Genomic DNA, 10,525 nt, shown 5'->3' with positions numbered 1-10,525 from the left:
TTGCTCTAATTGCCAGTATGGAGTAATCCTGGAGCCAACACTCAGAAAATGTCCCTGCGTGATCAGATTTAATAGCAGCGTATACTGCATCGAGCCTGTAATTGTCCTCATGGCTGTAAACATTAACCAGGTTGTAGACCTGTACAGGACTGCGGGGGGTTTTCCAAGGAGAAAAATAGTTTTTAAGGTGAGTGGAAATTACATAAGAGACAAAAGGATTTAAACATGAATCTAAGCAGAAGTCCTAAAGACATTTACTGCATTTAGGGTGAAAAAACCAAGGCATTGTAGCTAGATTTGTGATTCATACAAGACAAGTTAGAGGGGGAAATACTGAGGGGAAATGGTCTAACTGGGAATGACGAGCTGATGATTATCATTTCTGATCATATGTTGATGACAAATCCTTGACAATGCTGAGCGCCCACCCCCCCGAGGTCATTTGTCTGAAACCATTTTGAATTAACAAGGGGGAACACATTTTTTTCCCCCTCGCAAAGAGAAACTACTTGTATGATATATCCGGTAAGTTAAACCAATCTATTTCTGACATGTGACATGTGCGTAAAAAGAAAGAAAGAAGCTAAAATGTTGAGAAAATGAGGTCAAATCAGGTCTACATCACTGTGTAGTAAAATAACCTCTCCACACACAGCACCTCGGTATGATAATAGTGCATTCAGAGCCACAACAGGAAGCTCAGAGGTAGAGCGCTCTGCAACGATCATGTTCCCATAAAAGCTTTCCTCTGCTGCTAAACTCAACTGACAGATGTAAACCGAGGCCTCTGTTTACATGTCAAAGAGTAAAAAAAAAAGCTTACATACATATTTTGTATAACTATACTATATGAAACAGCTCCATGTGCATGTCGATCTTCATAATAAATAGAAAAAAGGTAGAAAGACAATGTTATTTTACTCGAAAAACTTTTTTTTTATTATTGTTGAATGAAACAGTGGGGTAAATGTACAGCAAACAAAGATAACACCAGCCTCCGTCTGGGAACTGCATATCCCATCATGCTCTAACTTAAACAGGTGACGAGTCTCTGCTCGCTCAGTCCCGCTCTGCCAGGGACACCAGGTGGACGTCCACTTCAGCCTCTGTCAAAATCCTGGAGGGGGAAGACAGGCGGAGCATGACTCGGATATTCAACATTCAACTGTTTTTTGAAGAAAATGAGCAATTTAAGTACACATCTGTATGTATTATAAATGGCATTTAAAAAAAATGAAATTAATTGTTTATTTCATTAGTGAGAATGAGCTTCCGTGTCATCAGGTGATGGTACCTCTTTAACCAGTGCCTAAATATTTGCTTAAACTGTCCCTCTGACTGAAAACTAATGCTGTGTTCACACCAAATGTGGAAATGTGTCTAGAGCTGGGCATTATATTGATATTATATCAATACTGTGATATGAGACTAGACATCGTCTTAGATTTTGGATATTGTAATATGGCATTAGTGTGGTCTTTTCCTCGTTTAAAAGGCTGCATTACAATAAAGCGAGGTCATTTTCTAATCTTACCAGAATTACAGTTACCAGAGTGGTGTAACTGTTCCATTACTTGCCTTTACCCACTTAGTCATTACATCCATATGACTGATATTGTTTATCAAAAATCTCATCGTGTAAATATTTTGTGAAAGCACCAATAGTCAACACTACAATATTGTTGCAGTATCGATAGAGGTATTTGGTTAAAAATATCGTAATATTAGATTTTCTCCATATCGCCCAGCCCTACTTCCAACAACTTTTTAAATGCTTGTTTTCTGAATGGACTTCGGATGGATCAGGGTGATGCTATGCAACGCTGATAGCGTATTTCTCACAAGAGTTGAAATTTTGATTTTGCGGATTTGCGCAAATACATGAATCTGCATCTTTGCGCTCACTTCATAATTGGTGTGAACACAACATTAGGCATACATCACGCTCAAGGTGAGCAGCAATGACCAACTGATTATTAAACACTTTGGAAAACCAAAAGGTTATATAAGAGAGATCATCAGTGGTATTTGCTACATCCCCCCGTTGCGGCCGTCTTTTACCTGAACTTGGGGTCCTGCGTTGTGACCACGCCCACCTCGAGCTCAGAGGGCTTGAAGTCAATGGAGAGAACAGTTGACAGACAAGAGATTGCCGTCTGAAGGGAAGAAACGATAAGATTGTGTTTATGATATTTATATTCCATCACATTTAATCATTTACTTCACATTAAAATCATTGCAATCACAGAAGCCACACAGCTGGAAACCACCCTAAGGTTCCTTTCACATTCCCCTCTTATCAACCTGTGTTACATGCGTCTAAGGACATGTCTTGTACCTCAATTGTTTGGTCAAAGTTCCAGTCCAGTTTCTTTTTCACTTTCTTCTCCAGGAAGCTGGTTGCTTCTGTCTGCTTCACTCCAGCGGCGGTCGCCTTAAAGCCGCAGTAGTAGCCTGCGGGGTCGCATTTGTACACCTGGGGGCCATGCTCCTCGTCGACGCCGATCAAAATCATACCTGCAGGCAACAGCAAAGACGACGGTGACTTTTGGCTACAGCGTTTCGTGCCTAACGTATTCTAATGCCAAAGTAGAACGTACATGTTTTGTAAACAAACGGTGATGCTATAGCAAGAGCAGAGTGCGGGAATTATTTCCAAGTTGATACCAACTTCATAAAAACATTTTTTCATCAAAAAGAAATTAAAAACATTACAGCACAAATCCTTCATCTTTCAGATCCTACTACGTGAGCCCTGTCTCTGTTCGTAACGGAAAAATCTTACTGCGCGTCTCTACGACGTGTAACGTTAGACAGCCAATCACAAGCATTATTAGGCAGAAACACGCTGCATGCTTATTTGCTCACTAGTCTCGCATGGTCTGACCTTCCTCCACGGCAGCACGGACTCAAACTCAGATTGGACAGATAGTCTAGCAAGCTATCTGGATTTAACCCGCAGAGATCTGAGGAGCAGTTAACCATAGTCCTCAGAAATCGACCAGAGTTTAAAAGGTCAACACAAAGAAAGCGGACATAAGGGACATCTGGCAGAATTTCCGGGAGCAACGGACAGATCCCGGAAGTGGAATGTCATGGATGTATACACGGCTCACCGACGCTGATGAGATTATTCCTAAGGTATTGAAAGACGAGGCAGTTTTGATACTCAATAATAAAGAGGCACTTCGTTCTGTGCCTAAAAAGTATTGAATTCGCCACCTGGCCCTACTTAAACCAGACTGTAAATGAATAAATATGCTTACAGCAGCCCAGTGGTCGCATCTCAGCGTTCTGCGTGTAGACTTGTGAGATGTCGGCAATTCTCTTACACAGCATGTCCACTGGAATCTCATAGCCGTACTTGTACTGCCAGTTGGCTGCCTCGTAGCGAGCTCGCTGTACTTGGGACTTGCTGTCAGCTGTAAGAAAGCAGGGGGAAAAGGAGGGAAAAGTGGGTGATATGTTCAACGCGCCCATTAAACTTTCCCCTAGTCCTATTGGTACTTCTAATCACTAATGTCTAGTTGTTTGTAAAGAGAACCATCAGCTACAATAACTGCTGTAAGTGAGAAGAACAGAGATGTCAAATGATCCGTAAGACTCATCACTTTCAATTTTAACTGAAAATACTTATTATTTGGGTTTTCGTTGTTGTTTTTTTTGTTCCCATGCGCCAAAAACTGCTGCAAGAAAATGCTGACCACTATAGTTCACAACTGTGGCAAGCTTACAGCGTGCAGCACTCAAAGAAAATAGTTAGTAAAGATAGTAAACCGAATATGTACCCAGGTTTTTGCATATTGTATTTTTTAAATCCAATTTTACAATGATAAATTCCTTGACAATAAACCCTAATATTTAATAATAGACAACTAAAAGTACGCGCCAGTGGAATTATTTACTTAGTTTGTCAACTTCAAAAACAGGTGTCCTGCCAAGTGAGAAGTCATTTTCTTACCAGTCATGCCAGACATCACACATCCAATATTATCTGTTATTCTGAAAAGGTGGGTCACTGTGGCGGAATCCAGAAGCTTGTCCTGTTTGAAGAAAGAAAATAAATATAATAGTTATAAGTAGCTTAGAAGCATTTTAATAAAATTATCAAATGCACTTTCTGAGCTTTTCTAAAAGCGTGATTTACATCTGTCAATATTTCAACATTTTTCATACTAACTTACAAATTTTTCCCTTTAAAAATGGCTGTGCTCGACAAAACAGCAAGAGATTATTTTCTATGTAAAGATATAGTGGAGTAATGATGTCCTTACCAAGGAATGAAGTCACCCTCCCTTTTTGTGTGTGTGTGTGTGTGTGTGTGTGTGTGTGTGTTGTAATCCAAGCATCTCTATTCCATGCGCGCATGTAGTGAAAGAACAACTGTGTTGTCTGTGAGAGCCATTTGGAGGCAATCTCTGACTGTTGTTTTTTTTAGTATTACAAGTACAGCCCCTTTAAAACCTGATAATACATACAAAAATGTAAGGTATTTTACCAGTAAGTTAAGATGTCGCAGTAGAGAGAAACTGTAGTGCATTGTAATGGACACAATGATCTACATTGACTCACTAACAATTAAGTGAATCATTACAAGGTTCCATGAGAATACAATAATTCCACATGTGGTCAGTATGGATGTTATGGGGGGAGGGATGGGCGGAAAGGGAGTGTGTTATCAGTTACCATGCATCTTGTATTCACCACATACATGAGTTCACAATGGTCATAGTGCTTCCACTGTCACAGTAGTGTGAAAACAAAGACCTGATTTCAACTCACCGGTACTTTTTTCTGTGTTACAACAATTGCACAGTCCTTGCCCCTGACTGCTACTGACGTGAGTCCACCTTGGTTAATGGCCTTGAAAGCATATTCTGAAAATAAGCAAAACAGGAGGGTGTCTTTAAGGTTAGATGTTAATCTGAAAACTGAAATACGTGTGAGGGAATAGAAACAAAACCAAGAAGCACCTTCTTTTATGATATTTGAACGGTCGAGTCAACATGTACAAACACAGACAACTGTTTCCCTCAGCACTGAAAACTTAAGCCAAGTGGGGTGTCATCCGATTAGCCAAGTTTTGGTTTAGATGTTGCATCCAATGCATCCAAATTAGTGGCACTTGTAGGATTTATGGCAGCAAATCAGGGGATCTCCCCTATAAGATTTGTTTTGGGATATACTGTGGAGCAGCTTCAGGAATTGTGTCCTAAACGTTGTTGATAAGATGACATCAACACAAGTCGAGTCCATTTTATGAAAAGATACGACCAATTTCATTACCTAGCTAAACCTAAACTGCAAAAACAACGTATACGTGCTTAATTTCTAGAGTGGATTTCAACTTCAAGTCTAATCAATGCTTGCTACTATAATTGAGAAGCATTAGGGAAAAGAAAAAAACAACTAAATTAAACTTAAGTCTAACATTTGAGTCAATGGAAAGTTGACACAATGAATCAGCTCGACTAACGTCAACAGCAATGCTAAACATGCTAACTAGCCTACTAGCCAGCTAGCTATTATGAGTCGCACTTTGTTATAATTGAAGCATGAGCAAATTAGACGTAAAATAACAACGGACACACCACAAGTATGCCTTTATATGATACTTCTTTCGCTTAGCGGGGTGTAATTTATCAGCTAGAAGCCAAGCTAAACGAACCATGACAGAGCATTTAGCTAGCTAGCAAACAAGCAAGCCGGCTTTTGTCCAAATAGATCCGCATACTGACCGACTTGATAGAGTCTTCCTTCGGGAGAGAAGATGGTGATGTGTCGATCGAACCCTGCACTTGAGCCTCGGGACATTTCACAGGTTTAAGTTGGCCAAGACGTCCAAATGAATTTGCAAGCAGATTTTACTTCATGCACAATATTTTCACCCGGAAGTTGAACTGATGGGATCCGAACTTCATCCGGTGTCAGAGGCCTGCTTTGTTTCCATGGTAATAAACTCACATGCTGTATCTTCAGAAAACAAACTAATGTTTTGTACTCAAGGACAATGTTGAGGTACTTGAACTTGCTTGATGAGGACGAGTATTTCCATTTCATGCTGCTTTATACATCCACTACATTTGAGAAGGAGATATACAGCAAGGTTGCTTTTTACTCCACTCATTTTATTTGAAAGCTATCATCATTAGCTACTTTGCAGATTAACACTTTCCACTCAAAATAATTGATCATCATACCAAAAGTGTAACTACTCCCCAGTACATTAAACAGTTAAAATTAGCTATACCTCGACCAGCTTCAACATAAACATGCTATACACACTGGAATGCATTAGTAACAATGATATTATGTTTGAACCAAAGTATTTTATAATTTCCTGTTTGCGCATTAAACAGTTAAATCGATATCTTTTAGTCTATACAAACAGCAAAGTATAAATGATACTGCATAGAACTAACATAAGCATCAATATATAGTATGGAATAGGGCTATAGCATAAGATATAGGCAGAAATTGGGACTTTTCATACTGTTATACATACTAAAGTCACCCAGTAAGCAGTGACAGTGTGACAGTGAGCCAGCATGCACACCACCTGGCCAATCATTCATTTTATTAGTCAAGCCTGTGCTTTCCCTACTGTGACATGTTAAAATGTCTAAGATGAAAAAGGCCCTGTGTGTACATGCTGGTCCATTGACATAGTGTTCTGAAACACTTACAGGGGAAAATTGCCCTCTTTAATGTCATCCGTCACACCTGTGCTTAAGGCCTATTCTACCTGTGTACATCTTATAATAGTTGACTATTGTCAATGTGTGAATGTATCTGTGGATTGAGTGTTTTGATACTACCACAGTATTTATATAGCACCCCGACCTTTATACTGAAAAATACATGGCAATCTCACTTTTTACAATGTGGGACCTTTAACATTAGTGATACAATAGCTATTATGTTACTAAACTTGTGTGTACTATGCAGCTTTCTTTTGCCTGCAACAGACGCCAAACATAATTTCGGTATAACTTCCAAAGAGAAGCTAAAGTTGTACTATGTTACTGAGACAAAATGAAAACAGACTATCTTATGATACCACACGTTTCCTTTTACATATCACATGACAAGTGAAAATAATGCCATCTTCAAAAGGAACATGAGCAAGATTTGTCTTTTTTTAATTCGTGGAACAAAATCACAGACGGATCACTTGATAAACCTTCAATTCCCATTTCCTTGTTCCTGAAAAAAATAATCGTACAAATGTGCATGTGTCATCTGGGCTTTTCCCTCTGTCCCCAGGTGTAGCTGTTGCTGATGAATAAAGGATGTTCGCTTCCTCTTTAAAAGTTACCGACACATTTAGGTAATGACTCATAAGGCCACTCCGTGTGGTATAATGATCGCTATTTAAATATGAAGTTGAATCTTAGGTGCACGATGCCAACAGGAGTTATTTTATAAAACTTGTCTTTGTTCGCAATGTCATGATCCTGTTTAAAAACTATAGGTTGTGTGACATATTACTAGACAACATGCATGTAAGTATTTGCATTTAACCACTGAACCACATGTTTAAAATATGACACAATCATGCACCATGTATGTAATTATGTATTTTGACAACATCTCGAAATGAATGCAAAATCCAGTATTGCAAAAGATTTGACCACTCATGCACAACCACAAGTATTCACTCTTAATAAACAGTGCTGCAGAAGGATAAAGACAAACATTTTGTAAATGGATTTTGCAACTCTAAACTATGCATTGCATGGCTTGAGGAGTTCAGATTATTTACATTATAAACCATTGATCTATCAAACATTTTCTTATTATGATTTCTCAGTAAATAAATGGCTAAAAGGCAAAACATGAAATGCTTCCAGATTATGTTGCGAGAGCATCTGCGCCGCCTTTGCAATTTCACAACCTAGACAGCCACCCCCCACAGATATGTAGATGCTCATCAGTCCTGACACCATCATTTTCTCCCCCTTTCCTGTCCTCTTCCGCACCTCTGTTCTTACTTCACTAAGCGTGGCTCGTTCATACCAGATCAGCGCAGCTTTTGCACAATGTATTAACATTTGAAACCAGAAAGACCCCCACCCACATATCTAACAAAAGAGGCGTGGGACTGAAAATCTGGGTTGTGTGTGTGGGGGGGGGATCTCCAAAATTGTATGAAAATACTTTTTCACATTGCAAAGCCGCAGTCTGGCTAATGTTTTCCAAGCACAGAAGTTTAGATGTTAGGCAATGAGGGAAACATTATTATGAGACCTTCTGAAAACCCTTCAAACTAAAATAAACCATTCGTAGTTTTGACTCATTTTTGTATATACTGTTATATATACAGCTTGTCTTTCCATAACCCTGGATATTTTACATGAGTGTTTGAAATTTCCAAAATCCATTTCTCTAAAACCATCTTCTGTATGTGGTTTTCTGTCCAAACCCTGTACCCAGAACCACTACAGACATTTGTTCTACTCTTAAAAAGAGCAGGAAAATAATAATCAGCCAATCTAATTTATCTCCCAAACACAAACAATTCATCATATTTTACGGCGTGCATGAAGCACACAGATTCTAAGAACCTGAATGCAGTAAGCAGCTTCTGGGAACAGCTTATCTAAAGTCGAGTAAAATGCAGCATGATGCAAAAGTGATATACGTCTGCTTGGCGTGTGTGTGATAACACTGCTGTGTTCTCTTTTCCTACTAAAGTCTTTAGACGTTACATGTTGTTCCTTGTAAATTGTCTAGTGGTTTGCCATGTTGCAAACATTCCAGTGGTTGCACAGTAGCCTCAAGTCGTGTTGCAATAAGTGGTGTTAAACTTAATGCTGAAGGTATTATAACTTAAATAGAAATCCTCTAATGAGATAAAAATAAAAATAGGATCTTGTCATTCAGGATTGGCTGCGTGACAATGAGTCATTCTACAACTTTAGGGTGGTTTTGTGTGATAAGGGTTTAATCGTGAACCCTTGGTACCATGGGTACTTTACAGAGATTAACATGGTGGTATGCCATGAGTGTGGTTTTAAGGAGAGGGTAGATGAGCTTAACTCGGCAGCACAGAGCAGAGTACAGGCTTTTAAAATAAAATCGTAACTGGTTTATATTATAGATAATTCAAGCCCTGATCAAATGTCCTAAAATACTGGTGTTTGACTCTTTTCGCTTCATTTTCTTGGAAAAGAATATGGACACACAACCTGGAAAACAAGGCAGTGTTGTTGTTGGTGTTGGTGAGACGCCAGCTATGCAGGCCTACTTTAATACACATTCTATTTACTGAACTACTTGCCAGGCAATTTTGTTTTGGGCCTATATCTTTACACTTGTGCGCTATTAATGTAATATATATTTGGTTTCATGAGCAAATTCCCTTCAGATCTGCTGCAATTATCTTCCAGCTAAATATTGGATGCCTTAATAGCTACTGAGACTGGAAAATAGGTTTACTACTAATAGAAAGCAAAACACCACTCAGCTCTTGCATAACTGCTGCAATTTCAATCACTCACAGGAGATAAAGAATGCAACGGCAGGGCGTTCCTTTAATAAATCACATTGGAATTGATGATATACATTAAATCAAATCAAATAAATTTGTCGGATTTCTTCTCCATACCTCATTTCAATCTGCAGTGGGTATTATGACCTCATTTACTCACAGTACCTAACATTAAAATGCAATCTGTGTTTGATACGAATAAAGAAAATCACAAGGTAATGCGAGGTGTAAATGCATGCAAAACGCAGTGTGACCTGAACCACACAGCTAGACCACATCTGGAGGTGGTCTGGCTCACATTATGATTATATATGTCACCGAGGTGTCACAGAGTGATCACATTCTTACCAAACACATTTGCCCGGCAAGTTGAAAGGTCACATAACTTCACGTACTGACAAGTCTTACCGCACAAAAAGTGGTTTAAAAATAATTGGCATTGCTTTCCTTTACCTGGAACATGCCAGCACCTGCCTATCAATTTGCATATTGAGATTACAATTCAGGAAGAATCAAGTTAGTGAGAACACTGTGGAGGCCTGTGGATCAGATGTAATTAACCAGATAATGTAGACACTTATCACATGTTACCAAGGTGTACATGTTTTGAGTGTTGAATCAGAATAACTGATTGTAGAAAATGCAGATGCACTATTTTAAAGCAATTTAGTATTGCACTACCTTGACATTGGAAACTTGTGATTCTGATCTTTGGTCCTCAGTATGGATAAAGCTCCATAAACACTGAAACATTACCCATAATGCAACTAAATACTACAGCATATTTCACAAGACCCCCTCTGCCTCCTAGATATCAAACCACACACCTCCAAAGAACTTGAGTCTCAAGTGCAAGTTGAGATAACCCTGATGAATACTGGAGCCAACAGAAGCATTGGTGTTGTGGGTCACATGACTCAACCAAGCTTGTGATTTTTTCAACATCATAATGTATCTTTAGAACTATTTATGTAAGGTGGTAGATGCATTACAATGCTCATACAGTTGACTGAAATACACATACCGCATAGT

General features: G+C 38.9%; 1 protein-coding gene across 1 annotated transcript; it reads right to left on the bottom strand.

Annotated features, from left to right (window-relative positions):
- Positions 1 to 912: 912 nt before the first annotated feature.
- LOC117961720 (proteasome subunit alpha type-6) lies at positions 913 to 5,965 on the bottom strand. Its single transcript, XM_034900593.1, has 7 exons — positions 5,739 to 5,965; positions 4,783 to 4,877; positions 3,962 to 4,043; positions 3,267 to 3,422; positions 2,339 to 2,517; positions 2,062 to 2,156; positions 913 to 1,117 (listed from the first exon to the last, which is right to left on the bottom strand). The coding sequence occupies exons 1-7, from the start codon at positions 5,812 to 5,814 to the stop codon at positions 1,060 to 1,062; spliced, it is 741 nt and encodes a 246-aa protein (XP_034756484.1). The 5' UTR covers positions 5,815 to 5,965; the 3' UTR covers positions 913 to 1,059.
- Between the last annotated feature and the right edge of the window lie 4,560 nt (positions 5,966 to 10,525).

This window comes from Etheostoma cragini, chromosome 18 (genome assembly GCF_013103735.1).
Source record: "Etheostoma cragini isolate CJK2018 chromosome 18, CSU_Ecrag_1.0, whole genome shotgun sequence".
NCBI lineage: Eukaryota > Metazoa > Chordata > Actinopteri > Perciformes > Percidae > Etheostoma > Etheostoma cragini.
Note: the sequence above shows the minus strand (reverse complement) of the source record. Positions and strands in the feature narration are given on the sequence as shown.